At 49.0% G+C, this 17,364-nt stretch overlaps 1 protein-coding gene across 1 annotated transcript in view; it reads right to left on the minus strand.

Annotated features, from left to right (window-relative positions):
- EXT2 (exostosin glycosyltransferase 2) overlaps nucleotides 1-17,364 on the minus strand; it is a 399,733-nt gene that overhangs the window by 158,353 nt on the left and 224,016 nt on the right. Inside the window, exon 8 of the mRNA XM_085643454.1 lies at nucleotides 6,177-6,308. Within this exon, the coding sequence (XP_085499580.1) occupies nucleotides 6,177-6,308 (132 nt within the window). The remainder of the gene's footprint in view (nucleotides 1-6,176; nucleotides 6,309-17,364) is intronic.

Below are 17,364 nucleotides of genomic sequence, written 5' to 3' on the forward strand. Positions count from 1 at the left end.
AGGCATGGTGAGAGGTGTAGCTTTTGGTGTGGTACTACCGAGAGTTCCAGCAGCGTGGTGTACCACGGTTGTCTGGCCCATGTTGGAGCTACTAGGATCAGTGTGAGGGAATGCTGTTGTAGCTTTCGCACCTCTAATGGAATTAGTGGGAGAGGTGGAAAAGCGTACGCAAATTTGTCTGACCAGTTCATCCATATCGCATTGCCTTTGGACAATGGGTGTGGGTATCTGGCGGCGAAGCTTGGGCATTTTTTGTTTTCGTGGGCGGCGAAGAGGTCTATCTGCGGATGCCCCCACATCTGAAAGAACGGGTGAAGAACCTGTGGGGGAAGTTCCCACTCGTGGATCTGCTGCGTCTGTCTGCTGAGCAGATCTGCCATGGCGTTTTGGACTCCTGGTACATGCTGGGCTAGGAGAAAGATTTTGTGTGGAATTGCCCATCTCCATATGCTCTGTGCTAGTTGAGAGAGTTGTGGAGAGTGTGTGCCGCCTTGTTTTTGAATGTAATACATGGCCGTCATGTTGTCTGTGCGAATGAGGACTGCCTTGCCTAAAATCTGTCTTTGAAAGGATTTTAGGGCTAGAAAGATTGCTAGTAACTCCAGATGGTTGATATGGAGTAACTTTTGTTGCGGCGTCCGTGTGCGCTGCACTGTGAGGTGTAATAGATGAGCTCCTCAGCCGGAGAGCGATGCGTCTGTTGTTAGTATTATTTGTGGAACCGGGTCCAGGAACGGTCGACCTTTGGAAAGGTTTGTGGTGTTCCACCACTGCAGAGAGCGATGGGTGCGACCGTCTACCAACACCAGACCTGTCAGTTGCCCCTGGGCCTGGTTCCATTGGCGCGCTAAGCACTCTTGGAGTGGACACATCTGGAGTCTTGCGTGGGGCACTATGAAAATGCAAGAGGCCATCATCCCTATCAGTTGCATAAACATTCTTGCTGGAAGGGAGTGTGGGAGTGTTGATGTGTGAATCTTTGACGCAAAGCCTGAATGCTTGCAATCCTGGCCGGATTGGGGTAGGCTATGGCTTTTGAGGTGTCTATGGTGGCACCGAGGTATTGCTTTATGTGGGATGGTGTTAGCTGGGACTTTTGGTGGTTCACCGTGAAGCCTAGTTGGTGAAGTAGTTGGATTGTAGTGGCGGTGTGGTGTACACATTGGTTGTAGGACGTGGCTTTTATCAGCCAGTCGTCCAAATATGGGAAGACGTGAATGTGCTGTCTTCTGAGGTGTGCCGCCACTACCGCTAGGCACTTGGTGAATACCTTTGGTGCTGTTGTGACCCCGAATGGGAGCACCTTGAACTAGTAGTGTTGCCCGTCCACTACAAATCTGAGGTACTTTCTGTGAGCATGGTGTACCGGAATGTGAAAGTATTCGTCTTTCAAGTCGAGTGTGGTGAGGAAGTCGTTCTGGGAGAGGAGCGGAAGTACCTGCTGAAGCGTTACCATGTGAAAATGGTCTGAATGTATGTATGTGTTTAGGGGCCGGAGATCTAGAATAGGTCGTAGAGTCTCGTCCCTTTTTGGTATTAGAAAATATAGGGAGTAGACCTCTAAATTTTGCTGATTGGCGGGAACTTGTTCTATTGCCTGTTTTTGTAGGAGGGAGATTACCTCCTGTTTTAGTAATGTGGAATGTTCTTGTGACATTGGGCGTTGCCTGGGTGGTATGTTTGGGGGGGTAGATGTTAATTCTAGGCAGTACCCTGACCGAATCATTTGGGTCACCCATTTGTCTGAGGTGATGGTCTCCCAGACCTGAAGGAAATTTTGTAGTCTGCCCCCGACCGGAGTGGGATGGTCTGGAGGGAGCGGGGGGAAGTCACTGGGTAAGCGGTGTGGCAGAGCGGGCGGTATTTGTCTTGCCTCGCCTTTATTGTTATTGCCCCTATAGCCGCCTCTTTGATAACCCCTTGTGAAGGTGGACTGAGTGGGGGATTTGTAGGAAGTGGATGCGCTATCTGAGGAGTAGCCTCTAGACGTACTCCGAAAGGAAGAGCGGCGTAAGGAGCGCCTAGGAGGGTGTGACTGCAGGGCTGCCATAGATTTCGCCGAATCAGTGTCCTTCTTCATTTTTTCGAGGGCCTCATCTACCTTTGGGCCGAATAGGTGTTGTTGGTCAAAGGGATGATTTAGGATGGAGGCCTGTACCTCAGGTTTGAACCCTGATATTCTCAGCCAAGCATGGCGATGGAGGAGGACGCTGGTATTAATGGCTCTGGAGGCTGTGTCTGCTGCATCTAAGGCACAGCGTATGGAGGTGTTAGTTATTGTCTTACCCTCCTTAATTAATTAATTGGCCCTATTTTTGTATCTTTCCGGGAGGTGATGCATTATGGTTTCTAATTCATCATAATGCGCCCTATCGTATCTGGCCAATAGCGCTTGGGTGTTGGCGATACGCCATATATTGGCTGCCTGTGACGCAGTGCGCTTTCCTGACGCGTCCAGTAGCTTTGACTCCTTGTCAGGTGGTGGTGCTTCGCCTGACGCCTGAGAATTTGACCTCTTCCGTGCAGTGGAAACCACTAGGGAATCTAGTGGCGCTGGCCCTTTGATAAAGGCAGGATCTGTGGGGGCAGCTTTGTACTTTTTTTCTATGCGTGGGTTAATGACCCTGGCCCTGACTGGGTCCTTAAAAACCTCTGGCGCATGTTTTACCACCCCCTTGAGCATAGGTAGTATGGAGGTAGACCTATGTGCGGTATCAAATGTGTCGAGGAGGAAATCCTCCTCCACTGGGTCAGTATGTAACTCTACCCCGTGATAATGTGCCGCCCTCTGAAGTAGGTGGTGGAAACCTAGGTAGTCTTCCGGTGGAGATGGCCTGGAAGGATAAAGGTCATCTTGTGGGACGTCTGGAATATCGGGGTTATTGTAGTTGTCCCATGGGTCTGGGGATCCTGTAGGGGTGGGTTCTAGGGGCACATCCCCTGGATCGTATTATGGGTCCCCCTGATCATCATCGTCTGGAGACGGGGTCGGAGAGCGATGAGGTGGGGGTGGAGAAGGCGGAGGGGGCGGAGAGGGTGGAGGAGGTGGCGAAGGTATTCTGAAAGGGGAGGTAGCAGAGTCCTTCCTCTTTGGAGATGGAGGCGGTGCTGGTTTGTCCAAATGTCTCTTTTTGGAAGAGAGTGCCAAATGTCCAGTTTTTAGATCCTTAGTAAGAGTTTTTTTGTAAGGGATCCGGTGTAAACAGTTCCTGTGACAAAGTTTGTTCCATCGGCGCCGAGGTCTTCGGGGCCGATGACTTTTTAGGCTTGTCCGTGCCGTGCTTAGCACTGGGCTTGGGAACCTCCGATTTCTTGGCCGGTGCCGAGGTGGGCTTCGGCGTGGAAGTGTCGGTGCCGAAGGCCTTATGGGGTTTGGTCGGTACCGAAGATGGCTTCGGTACGGAAGCGCTGGGTTTCGACACCGAGGACTTCGGTGCGGAGCTCGGTGTTGAGGTAGAGGCCGGTTTCTTTTTCGGTGCCGAGGTGTGTTTGTTGGCACCGCTGGAAGGCTGGCTCGAGCCCGAGCCGCCGGAAGGCTTATTTGGCTTCTTCACAGGGCCCGAAGGTGGGGTGTGTGATGCAGTGTCTCTGGTCTTGCCAAGGCCCGGAGGCGAAGGCGTGACCGAAGCCTTTTTGGGTGTCGGCACGGGTGTGGGGGGGGGGGGGATATATTACTCACGACCCTCTGCGCCGGGGTGATGTCCTCTACATCGGAGTCGTCGGCTTTGGAAGCACTGACGAGGTCCTCTTCGGTGTGCTGCTGTCCCGGATCTTCAGCGTCGTCCCTGAAGATGTCGACTGGAACGGAGGTCGAGGAGTGCACCATGTTTCGTCTGGCTCTTCGGTCCCGAGTAGTCTTTTTCGATCTGAAAGACTTACAGGCCGGACAGTCTCGAGCCTCGTGTTCAGGGGAGAGGCAGAGGTTGCACACCTCATGAAGATCGGTGTGGGGGAATTTGGACCCACATCGAGGGCACTTCTTGAATGGAGTTCTTTCCATCAGCCAGGACCGGAGCTTGGGTAGGCCCGAAGGCCGCCGTCGACGACTGGAACCGAAGATTTGGCGATGAGAAGGTGATTGAGGAGATCGCGATCGAACCAATACCGCGATGTGAGTGAGGATTCCGCTTCGATCGTCGAACTGGAAATGTTCGGAACCGGAGCGCGAAGATTACATCCGATGGCGGAAAAAACACAATCTGAGGATGGAGCCGAAGCCCATGCGCAATACGATCCAAAGGAGGAGTCACTGACCTCGTGACTTCCAAAGACTTTCCAAGAGGAAAAACAAACTGCAAACATCCGGGCCCAACAGCAGATGGCGATCTATGCAAAAGTGTGTAATCTGCAGCTTATATGCCTTGAACCGGAGTATTTTACAACATTGATTTAAATCTACCATCAAAATGTTCTTCTCACACAGGGTACGCACCCATTTGTAGACATTATTGATTCATGATTGGTATGAGTTCAATAACTTGATTAATTCCGCTTTAGATCAGTTCGCCCCGGTCCACGAGGAGGAGGAGGAGGAATAGTATGGGAGGAATATTCATGAAAACAAGGGTGTAGATTTGCATCTCATTATTCTTAGCTTCCTCCCTTCCCGCGTTAAGTTGTGGGTACGCTGGCGCAAGGCAGCACATTGCCTTTCATGAACGACTTAACCAATTTTTCTTTTCGATCACAAAGAAACAGCGACCTGTTTTGCGATGCAAAAACGGGTATAAAATTCAGCAGCTTGCTTACGATCTTTACGATGCATGTTTAGTGGCCACATTCATTCTTGCACATTATCTACAATGGGTCTCGCCTTTGTAATCTACTGGCTTAGCCTGCTCTTTTTTATGCAGAATAGCATAGGTAACAAAAAAAGCAGTGATGCGCTGCAGGTAATCATGTGGACGCAAGTTGTAGTAGTAAATAAAAAAATAAATATTTGCTGCTGTGCAAAGAAGCAATTCTTAAAGAGGATTGGCCCAGCAGAAAATGGGAGCTGTTCGGCCCTCCCAAAAAAGTTGTATATAATTTAAGGACTGAGAGAGGTGCGGGGAAGCATGAAGGAGTAGGTGGGGGGTTGCGTAGGGCGAAGCAAAGGGGAGTGTGCGGAGAGGAGCGGGGGCTGGAACACGGGGCAACCTGTAGGGTGCGGGGAGGAGCTACAAGGAGCACATGGCGCGAGGGCAGGCATTAAACAGGAAAGCAGCACAGGAGGGAAACAGGAAGTGGAGGGAAAGGGGAAATACACAGTGTATTTGAGGGAACGGCAGATGAAGCACATGAGGGAGAGAGCTTCAAAACATGCACTCTCGTGGAGGGCTGAAAAACAAAGCAAAAAGTAGCTCCCTAAATGGGAGTACTGGAAATACACGTCATCCAAACAAAAGGCTGGGAAAGAGCTTGAGGGAGTGACAATCGAAAGGCTGAGAATATGCGTCAGGGGAGGGGCAAAAACAAGAACATGAAGGAAAACCGTAGGGTAAGAAGGAGATAAGAGTGACAACAAAGAAAACGATGATGCATCTCTTTTATGTTCAGTGCTAACCGGTAACCAGCAATTTAGTGTTTATTTTGTTCAGCAGTGAACTCATCCATAGGGTCTCAGATCAACAAATCATTGTCACTTATTCATTTCTTGCCAATAGTTCGATGAAATTGGACATTTTTTGATTGGTCACTTGCCAGAGTAGTCTGTGCAGCGCCTCCGTTACAAGGCCGTATTCTAAGCACTGTGTAGTTTAGGGATTGACTCATCTCTTCGCGTTCCACCACGCTTATACCCAACGGCACACGCTGAATTTCAAGAGTACCAGTACTTCGAGTACCATCAAACCAAGGTTCTGGAAAAACCCTGGAGACCGTCACCAGAAATGCGTCAATTTGAGGTCAGATGGGGCTACATTTGGAACGCACTGAGGTCAAACCACTGAGCATCTGGTCTAGAAAGTCCCAACAGAGGCATTACAAACACAAGACAATCCTTCTTGGCCAAGCGCTGCCACAAACAACCTTCTTCAGATGATAGTGTTTTTGTAAAAAAACATAAAAAAACAAGGTGAAGTTTTTTTTTTTTTACTAATGTCCCCTACATCACGAGTAACCCTAAAACTGGTTAGTACAAATAAAAGGCATGCTTCGACTGAAGCATCGTTTTCGCTCTTTGCGGAAAGACTTACCACGGCCGGGGGGTCATTCCACTCCTCGTAAGAGCGGGCAGCGTAGGGGTAGATGCGGTCGTTGATGATCTGGAGGGTGGCCAAGGCGATGGCCTTCATTGACCTGAAGTAGCCTTGCCAGAACCAGCGGGCCTGAAAGGAGAAGGAACAGGTGAGTACCAGGGGTCTCATGCTGTGGAACTACCACCCACCCCCCTCCATGGCTGCCACCGACATGGAGAGGACTTTCATCTCCAATTTCAAATCAATTTACATCTCCAGAGCAATTTAAAACTTTACATTCTGCCATTTATGTATATGTACTTCAGTCATCTGCTAGTACTTCATTTTCTAAACAGTTGCGGACCCCCGGAGTAGGTGTTGCAGACCCACAGGGGTCCGCACACCACAGGATAAGAACCACTGCTCTAAAATATTTGATCAAAACACGTATTGTGATAATGAACTACTCATTCTTTTCACTCTACACAACGCCGGGGGCTCAGTGGACTGACGCATCCACAGCGGGAATGTTTGTTTCACAGGCCTGTACCTCGTAGGGACTGCTCAGCCTTTCATCCTTCTGAGATTGATAAATCAAGTACCGATGGGCTGAGTAAAAATATATATCTGTTATTCAGCACCAATATGCCCAGCAGGATGAACATTCCCCTCACAAAAACACACGCTATCTCATACTACGTATCTCATGAACCCCGTCCAGCCTACCGGGAGCCAAGTCACACTAAGGATATTAAAACCAACAATACTGCAGCCTCTTTCATGCCCACGTCACTTCCGCAAACGCAACAGAAGCTGCACCGAATGCCTGAGCTCCTCACCCGCCGAACCAGAAACACATTTTTTGCTAATATCTGCAGACTAGGTGGCATGGCGGTTGTGTGACAAAGCCCACATTATGCAGAAGACACACACTTTTGCACCCAAGATAAACGGTGCAACCTCGTGGCGGGGGCTGGGGGCAGGAAGTTAAGCTTTGGAGAAAGCTCAGTGGCTTTAAGGTGGAGAGGAGTTGGCCTAACGGCTAGGGCGGTCGACTTCGAATCTGGGGAACTGGGTTTGAGTCTCGGCAATGACACTGAACATCCTGTGATTCTGGGCAAATCACTTAATCGCCCCGTGCCAAACAAAAACAAGCATTGGCATAGCCAATAGGTCTCGCCTTTGGGACCATATAAGTGTTAAGCCATGCAACAGTTGCGTAACTAAATACTTATAAGGTCCCAAAAGCGAGACCTATTGGCAATGCCAAGCGGCCGTGAAAGTGATCGCAATCAAACATCAAAGCGGCCGTGCGGCCGAAAGTGAAAGTAATCGCGGTAAAGCGCGGTAAAGCGAGGCGCGCGCGCCCGCGCACATGCACTGTAGCTCTAGGCTGGCCTGGTAGCACTTTTTGGAGCCCTTTCAATAAGTCTCGCCAGACCAGCGCATGCCCTGGGTCAGGCGAGACCTAATGAATGTGCCCCAATGTAATGCAACTGGTGCTATGTAAAGCGTTCTGGTACACGATTCAGGTCAAGTTCGCACTATATAAAACTCTCACACACAAAAAAAAAATTACAAAAAAAAAAACTGCTGCTAGTCGCAAACCTTTAAGTCATTCAGAAAACACCTCGATGGACAGTGATGCTGAGAAATAATTTCAGAGCAGGGTTCCACCTACAGGAGCACTACTTCCATAGGAGGACTCAGGCCGCACAAACACTTCTTCCATGGCAAGGCTCCGGCCACACAAGCACTTCTTCCACAGCAGGGCTCCGGCCACACAAGCACTTCTTCCATAGCATAGCTCCGGCCACACAAGCACTTCTTCCATAGCATGGCTCCGGCCACACAAGCACTTCCATAGCAGGACTCAGTCCGCACAAGCACTGCTTCCATAGCAAGGCTTCGCCCACAGGAGCACTACTTTCATAGCAGGGCTCTGGCCGCACAAGCACTTCTTCCATAGGATGGCTTCGGCCGCACAAGCACTTCTTCCATAGCAGGGCTCCAGACACACAAGCACTGCTTCTACTGCAGGGTTAAGGCCACACAAGCACTTCTTCCATAGCAGGGCTCCAGACGCACAAGCACTTCTTAAATAGCAGGGCTCCGGCCGCACAAGCACTTCTTCCATAGCATAGCTCCGGCCGCACAAGCACTTTTTCCATAGCAGGGCTCCGGACGCACAAGCACTTCTTCCATAGAAGAGCTCCGGACGCACAAGCACTGCTTCCATAGCAGGGCTCAGTCCGCACAAGCACTTCTTCCATAGGATGGCTTCAGCCGCACAAGCACTTCTTCCATAGCAGGGCTCCGGCCGCACCAGCACTTCTTCCATAGCATGGCTCCAGCCGCACAAGCACTTCTTACATAGCAGGGCTCCGGACGCACAAGCACTTCTTCCATAGCATGGCTCCGGCCGCACAAGCACTTTTTCCATAGCAGGGCTCCGGCCGCACAAGCACTTCTTCCATAGATGGGCTCCGGACGCACAAGCACTTCTTCCATAGCATGGCTCCGGACGCACAAGCACTTCTTCCAAAGCAAGGCTCCAGCCACACAAGCACTGCTTCTATTGCAGGGTTAAGGCCACACCAGCACTTCTTCCATAGAAAGGCTCCTGTCACCCAAGCACTTCATCCATACCAGGGCTCCGGACGCACAAGCACTTCTTCCAAAGCAGGGCTCAGGCCGCACAAGCACTTCTTCCATAGCATGGCTACGGCCACATGAACACTTCTTCCATAGCAGGACTCAGGCCACATCAGCACATCTTCTGCTACTAGGCTCAGCCTATATAAGCACTTCTTTCACAGCATTGCTCTAGCCACACAAGTACTTCTTCCAGAATAGGGCTTTGGGTCACACAGGAACTTCATTCAGAGCAAGTTTCGGGCCACACTCCCTTCTTCCACAGCAGGCTTCAAGCAATCACTTCCAGAGCACAATATCACTTCTTACAGAAAAGGGCTCGGGTCAGACATGCCTGAGCAGGCCTCTCTGTTCCAGAGCAGGTGTCCGACCACTCCACAGTTCTTCCAGAGAAGGGCTCAGGCCATACCAGCCCTTCTTCCATAGCACATTTTAGGCCACACTAATTCTTCTTCCAGGGTAGGGCCACACTAGCATTTCTTCCAGGGCAGATTTCAGGTCACACGAATACCTCCAAGTTTCAGGCCTTATTAGCACTTTTAGAAAGATTTGGACCACAATAGCACCTCATCCAGATACTAATACTTATTCCAGAGCAGAGTTCAGGCCACACTAGAAGTCCTCCAGACTACACGATCACTTCTTCAAGAGCAAGGCTCGGCTTTACAAGAGTAGGATTTCTACCATAGTAACACTTGTTCTAGATGGACATGGATTAGCAGTACTTTCAGAGATGGGGTTCCATCCAGACAGGATTCCTGCCACACTATCTCTTGTTAAAGAGGGTCCGTGGCACTGTGCTGCAGAATGATCTCCAAAAGACGTGGTCAGAACCCATTCGGGGGCCTAGCGAGGACTACTGGGTCACTACCCTGCAGTTTGGAGCCTTTAACCACGGATATCCCGGGGCCTGACCCATTATGGCCCTGCAACCTGAGCACCCAGTTCATCCTTTCTATACATGACTCTCTAAGGGCAGCAAGAGGACAAGGCAAAGGCTTCTCAAGGAAGTCGTTTCTCATCAATACTTCTAAGCACTGATTCCCTACATTGTGAACGTCCCCAGGCGCTAGACTGGATCTGGAGATTTTTCTCAGCAATTCCCTTGCAATCCATGCAACTCCACGTCTGACCCATCCCACCGCGGATATGACATCAGGGTCCCAGCATATTTGCCACCCCCGCACACTGATGTCAGTTACTTTGTTTCTGCACCTTCCAACACGGATCCAGATCTCGCTCCCACAAATTCTGTCAGACATGACAGACAATATTTTCCTAAGCTTTCCAGTTTCAAATGGACGTTTCCCCCGACAACAAAGGTTTAAACACTGTAAGGATTGCCACAAACAAATGTCGCTGAGGTGTTTGGGCTCATCCCACAACTCAGCGTTGTGCGACAAACGTGCTGGGATGAATTTAAATGCCCCCTGGGGCCTCTACGGGCAGGGCAGGGCACGCTCTTCTTCTAGATCAGAGTTATCGGGTAAGTCTAAGAATAGAAGCATGGGAGGTTGAAGCACGGCTCCCCTGCGTTCTGCCACAAGGAGACATGCAGCCCCTAGGGTACCTCCAAGTCGTGGTCTTTCTCTCCGCCCTGAGAAACCAATCCCGGCCTTGATCCCAGTTCAAACAGAGTTACCGGGTCCATCGGTGATACCGCAGCACATCCAGGATTTTAAAGGGGCCATGTTGCACACTTTTAGGTACCCTAACTGATCATTCTAGAGCGCCTTTGGGCCCCAGGGATCATGTCAGTCTTCCACCGGAAGATACGTCTCCTACACTGAATATGACTTTCAACTCCACTCCGAGGCCATCGCTTACCCTGATGCCCCCTACGTGGCCACGCCCATTGCCACCTACACCAGAGGAGGAGCAGGTAGTCATTTCAGACTTTGAAACGTATCCACTGCAACCTCCACAGAAGTTGCAAGCCTTTCGCCGCAAGCTTATTCAGATTCGAGACACTTCCCTTACATTACAGACTGCCTGACCCCAGAAGGGAAAATTCTCAATTTTATGATGAGGAGAACCTCTTTATAAACCTACAGGAGGCCAGTGGTCTTGATACCGCTCCGGACACTGGCCTCCCTTCTCATACACCTGGCCTTAACTGAAGAGCCTGCCTCCTTTGCCCTGATCATTTGCAGAGAAGCGAAAGTCCTCTATCTATAACTCCCTACAACTGAGGTAAAGACATTAATCCGAACAGAGGTCTTGCAGCCAAGGTAGACCCCACAGGACCTTCTCCCGCCTATGGAGGCACTATTGTGCACTCTGTTGGGCACCTTGGAAAATCCAGGAACCTGCCCATCAGGCAGGTAGTCAGAAGGCTCGGGCATGCTCTTGGAGGCCCAGCTTTTCTCTTACAGCACTCAACACCTGAGAGTCCAGTGCCCCATGCCTCCACCAGTTGGCTCAACCCCAATACGTTTCTGACCCCTCTGCCAGATACAGAATCAAAATGCATGAAAACATTTGCCAAGTGCTTTTTCTCCAGAGCGAGCCCTGTCCTCTGGTCCATTAACTTCGGCTATCTCCTGGGGCGATATATGAATGAGTTGTGGGACATGGGGGTGAACATCCGTATTGAAGACATCCTGAACACTAATTTCTCCTGACCAACCTCTTCTCCCACTAGAGCCTCCGAGGGCACCTTGAATCGTTCTATAAAGCCATGCCAGGTGGCACATGCGGGCCCTGCAGGGGGATCTGAAATCTCAATCGGGTCAGCAACAAGGGAGCTTTTCGGATTCCATTCATGTGTCGGAGGAGAGTCCAAAAGGTCTGCAGTGGTGGGTACTGGACCACTGGATGTGGTGGGGTTTCCCGACCCAAGATGCATTGTTGCTGGGTTGGGGTGGTCCCGTAGGAGGTGAGGATCAGAGGACTTTGGTCTCCAGCGGATAATCAACTCCACATAAACCTGTTGAAGTTGCAGGTGATTCAATTGGCAGTGAAACCCTTCCTCGCATTCATCTGGGAGGAAAAGGTGCAGCTTTTCACAGACCACTCCAAAGCCATATGGTTTTGCAATAAACAGGGCAGAGTGGGAATGCAGGTTCTGTGGCGGGAGGCCGTGTGCCTTTAGAACTGGCTGAATTGTCAGGGCATCTCCCTGGCCGTGCAGTACCTGGCAGGGTAGACGAACGCAGATGACGTTGCCTAGCAGATGAAGATTTGTAGCTACAGTTGGAGGTGGCACAGGGCATCGTCTGGCAATAAGGAGAACCCTCGCACGATCTTTACAATACCGCCAACAAGGCACATTTTCCAAGATTCCTTCCGCACATTAGAGTTTCCAAGGCAGTTCAAGCTCAGAGACACTTTTCAGTGTGACTGAAGCTTGGGACTCCTGTACGCCTTCCTACCTCTAACTCTTGTGCCCAAAGTTTTGAAGAAGATCAGGAATGGCTGGGCCCAAGTCATCCTAGTGGCTCCAGACTAGGCAAGGAGAGAGAGGGCATCTGTCTAATGCCCCTCTGGGAGTCCCTCCTGTCACAGGAGCAGGGCAAGGCCCTGCAAAACCTACTCCTCCGGGTTTGGAGACTGAGCAGTGACAGGTGACTGCTTTTAACCTCCCTTCGAAGTAGTGAGTGTCATTTCGTCAGCCAGGCATCCATGCAAGACGTTTGTCGGGAGTATACATCAGAAAAATGGTTTATTGTCACTACTGCTTAAATATATGATATAACTCAGGACACTGCAAGCAGTCCTACAGACTGCAGAGCCTAGGCCTCTGTGCCTGCTTGACTGTTGTGTGTGCTAGACAAAAATAATTATCAGGATATCAGATAACCTGCAGCTGTGATCACTCGGGACAGGGGTGGAAATCTGTAATACCATGCATGGGACATTCCAGTCCCATCAGGCATCGATCAGTAATCTCTATATTCACTAATTTGAATTTTCTAAAAAGTTATTCACTTAACACCCAGAGGTGTTTTTACATTTCTAATAAGATGCAGTAATCAGTACATCATTGTTATGGTCTGACTTGACCGCGCAGTTGTCGCCAGACAATTGTGTGAGAATCACCCGTTTAGGGTCTTTGTCTCCGCCCACATGTTGGGAGCCATAAGTACAAGTTTTGATAGGACAAAAGTTGTGTGCATCCACAAAAAAAAGTACTTGCCCTCTACACAGCTGTGATGATTTTGTTTATTTACCCAGCTGCCTGATGTTGAACTTTCCAGGGCACACACATAGCATCGTAATGATATTAAAGTACCTTAGATAACTACATAATCTATGGGTTTTTTTCTCTGGCAGCATCACAGATGGGAGGACGGCAGTCATTAATCTAAATAGATTTTTAAGCATCATTTGTTAGAGCAAATGTCACCGGACCTTTAAAGCTACACCAATATTATTCTAGTTCTTTGCTTCCACATAAATACACACCCATTACCAGGCAATCTAATTGTAATGCTTTACCTTATATACAATATTCCATTAAAGCCAATCCCATTGGCATTGCCAATGCTGGTTGGGCCTGGCTTCTTTTGATATTAATATATACATCTATACATACAATATAGGGCTTTCGTTAAGCCCTCTTTATCCATTGATCTGGTGAAGTGCTATTCACATTTTGCTCTCCACCCTCCCCACAATGGCCTAGAGTATGGATACAAGGTAAGCCTGATTTAGCCCTTAGCATACAGGCCCGAGTGGCAACAATCAGCTCCTGCGGAAACCGACAGAAATCGCTGTTAGCATGAGCTGAAGCCATTTTGGTTGTGGCAGCCATTTTAGTTAAAACAAAGAGAGGGGAGAGGAGGATATAGCTAGGTTTGTCCTTCTTGGTACTTATAAGACAAAAAAAGATCCGAGATCATGGATCAGGGAACCTAGCTAGTAGGGAAATGGAGGGGTCTACTGAATGAGTAAGACACACCTCAAATAAAGAAAAGAGAATTATTTTCTTGAGTCCCCTCACTCACCAAAGGTTTCCCCTAGGTGACATGCTTCATCATTGGGGCCATCCCAAGCATCTACTGCTTGGGGCGTGCTGCAACTTGCGACAGTTACATAGGAGCACTGAATTATAAAGACTATGTGTAGTGCAGTGAAGGGGGAGTGGTGTGGGTAGTGGATTTAAAAATTACCTCGCTAGTGAGCGTAAATGAACTTATTCTTGCTCCTAGTTGGTAAAGGATAAAAAGGGGGTTTAATAAAAGGGAAGAATTAGGTATTAATGTGCTAATAATCCCTGATATTGAAAGTCATGTTTCGAGGTTATCCCCTAAACCTCTTCTTCAGGACCGCATGGGGACCAGCCCCATGTGTACCACTCCGTGCACAACCTATAATAAAGTGATAAATAGGAAAGAAATAATAATAAACCCGCACCTCTGTGTCAGCTTAAATAAATTACATACAGTTAAACTGAACACGTAGTATTTAATAGTTAGTCAAAATTAGCCTCATGGTCTGCTAGAGTGGAGGAGCCTGAATAACCTTGACTCGGCTTGCCTCCGTCAAATTGACCTACTGGTTCCCATCGGAACTCATGCAGTCACATGAGCACACTGCTCATCCTGCACTCACTATGATCACATTGCACTCACTGCGATCACGATGCACTCACAGTGATCACAATGCACTTGCGCTGATCACCCTGTATTCACCCTGCAGTCACATGAGCACACTATTCACCCTGCCCTCATGTGACACTTCACTCACCTGCCACTCTCACAGCTCACTCTGCAATCTCACACAAACAAGCACATCACTAACCATGCATTAATTTGTCCTATTCTGAAGGTTCACCCACACCCAAACTCATATGGTCACATCACTCACCCTGCAGTCACTCCTCTCACCCTACTCTCATACTGTTTCATCACTCACCATGCACTCACCTAGACACTCCGGCTACTCGCACAGCTCACCCTTTACTCACATTGGCCCAGCACTCACCCTGCACTCACACCACTCAAAAAGGCACATCACTCTCCCGGAGTCACACCACTCACTCTGCCCTCTCTTCTTTCACCCTGCACTCACACGGTTAACTTATTAGCCTGCCCTCATACAGGCACAGGTCACCCTGCCTGCACACAGGGACAATAGGCTGCTGGAACTCACAGGGACACACCATCACCCTGCACTCACTCTTCTCACCATGCACTCACCAATACCTCTCACAGGTCAACCTTCACTCCCGCCGCTCAACCTGCACCACATACAGGTACACCACTCATTTACACTGCTCACACCACTGTGCACTCACTCCTCTCACTCTGCATGCATTCCTCTCGTCCGACACTCACAAGAGCCCGCCTCTCATATTGCATTCACGCAGCTCATCCGACACTCACGTCGGCACATTTTTCACCCTACACTCACACTGTTCATGATTTCCCAGCACTTACATGAGCACACCTCTTACTCTGCACATATAAAAGTACACAACTATTATGAATATACACATATTGCTACAAAGCCACCCACAGAATACCTGCTCTTTCTGTAATAACAGGTCATTACTTAATTCCATCTGCAACAACGGGGCTGGTGCAAGAGGGGAGAGTGGACGGAGAATGTGTGAAGGCACGAGGAGAGAAAAGAGGACTGAGGCTTTGTGATATGGTGCTGGATTGAGGATTGTGTGACACCTTCAGCCAGTCGTGGCTTTCCATTCACCACAATACTTCAATCCAGGAATTGTCATGTTTATTTTACATTGCATGTTGGATCTCGCAATCCCAAATTGCGTAGTGCAATGGTTACCGAAGGAGTCAAGCATTTCATGAGATGAGCTGGATGTTGTGATATTACATGCTAGGAAGTGGATTTGTTCAATTCCAGGACTGTAACTGCTTGATCCAAATGTGAAACCGCATTCGAGCCCCATACAGCTATTTTAAGGAACTACACTTCCAGTCACATCATACTTGTAACAAACATTGACAAGGCAATATATTATTATTCTTGAATAGTGAATAGAGAATATGATTTTATTAACCTTCACTGAAGGACATAATTCTTGGCATATGGGTTGGATTTATAGCAAATATTGGATCTGATATGTTATGTAATTCTTGTCATAAGATTTCCTGTACTCTGTTTATATGAGGTGTCAATGGAAAAATGTTGGCCCTTGTATACCGGAGGGACTTTTTACAGGTACCCATGGCTAAAGTATCCATGATAAATTTCAGGCACGGTCATATTTTATGTACTCCTTGGCATAAGGGACTCATCTATAAAAAATGGTGACCTTGGGATAGTGGAAGTAATTTTTGGCTAATGACATTTGTAAAAAAAAAAAAAAAATGGATCTACTCCTAGGAAAGACCGCTTGGTCCCTGGTGCACCATGAAGGTACTGGAATATATCATGAATGCCCTATAAGGGTCTGAGGAGTTTTAGCAAATTTGACCCCAAAAGTTTTTTTTAATCCTCAGGGTTGAAGTCCACTTTCCCTTACACCACCTACAAGAAATTTGTTTACTTGTTTGGCTTGCTGGAATTTGGGGGAAGTATCACTCCCCACCATGACACAGATCTTTAGTCTACAGTAGTGAGCAGAATTTGCAGGGTGTAGAGGGGACAGTTTAAGAGTGGAGTGCACACAGTCTCTGCAGACTGGGCAGGAGCAGAGAATTCGTAATGAAGAAGAGAAGGTAATAGCACGCACGCGCGCTATGCTGCTGGAATTATAATCTACAGCGCTGCTTATATTTTAAAAATACCGTTTTTGTATTTCGTTTGCTCAAAATTGTATTTTCCCCTGCTTTTAAGTCAATCTTTGTGTGCCCACATACTTGCACCTTAAATTGGGCCCCCCACCGCGCTTTTCGCGGATCTGTTTCATCTTTCCTCTTGCCTTCGTGTTTGGCGCCTGGTCGCCATCTTGGGGGTGGCGAGTAGCGAGTGTGCCACTTGTTTGAGCGCTCTAGCGCTCACTAGGACCACAGGTGAGCCCTACTTAAGGTGAGCTTGGCAGTAGCTTGACCTTGGAGAAGGTAATAGCACGCACGCGCGCTATGCTGCTGGAATTATAATCTACAGCGCTGCTTATATTTTAAAAATACCGTTTTTGTATTTCGTTTGCTCAAAATTGTATTTTCCCCTGCTTTTAAGTCAATCTTTGTGTGCCCACATACTTGCACCTTAAATTGGGCCCCCCACCGCGCTTTTCGCGGATCTGTTTCATCTTTCCTCTTGCCTTCGTGTTTGGCGCCTGGTCGCCATCTTGGGGGTGGCGAGTAGCGAGTGTGCCACTTGTTTGAGCACTCTAGCGCTCACTAGGACCACAGGTGAGCCCTACTTCATGCTCGCTTTCTGCGCGCAGCGGTGACGCGCAGCGGTAGCGCCGGACTCGCGCCGGAGTCAAGCCAGAGTCCTGCCCGTCTGCGCCCGTCAGCGTCCCGGAGGCGATCGGAGCGGCGGGTAGGGTTCTAAACACCAGGGATGTGTCCCCCTGGGACACCAGTGCTGCATTATTCCCCTGGGGAACTTCGCTCTTTTGACACCCTGGTCACAGGCTGTCGCACTGTCTTTCCCGGACGCCATCGCGGGAAACTCTGCTGCCCTG

The sequence above is a fragment of the Triturus cristatus genome, chromosome 3_1 (genome assembly GCF_964204655.1).
Source record: "Triturus cristatus chromosome 3_1, aTriCri1.1, whole genome shotgun sequence".
Lineage (NCBI taxonomy): Eukaryota > Metazoa > Chordata > Amphibia > Caudata > Salamandridae > Triturus > Triturus cristatus.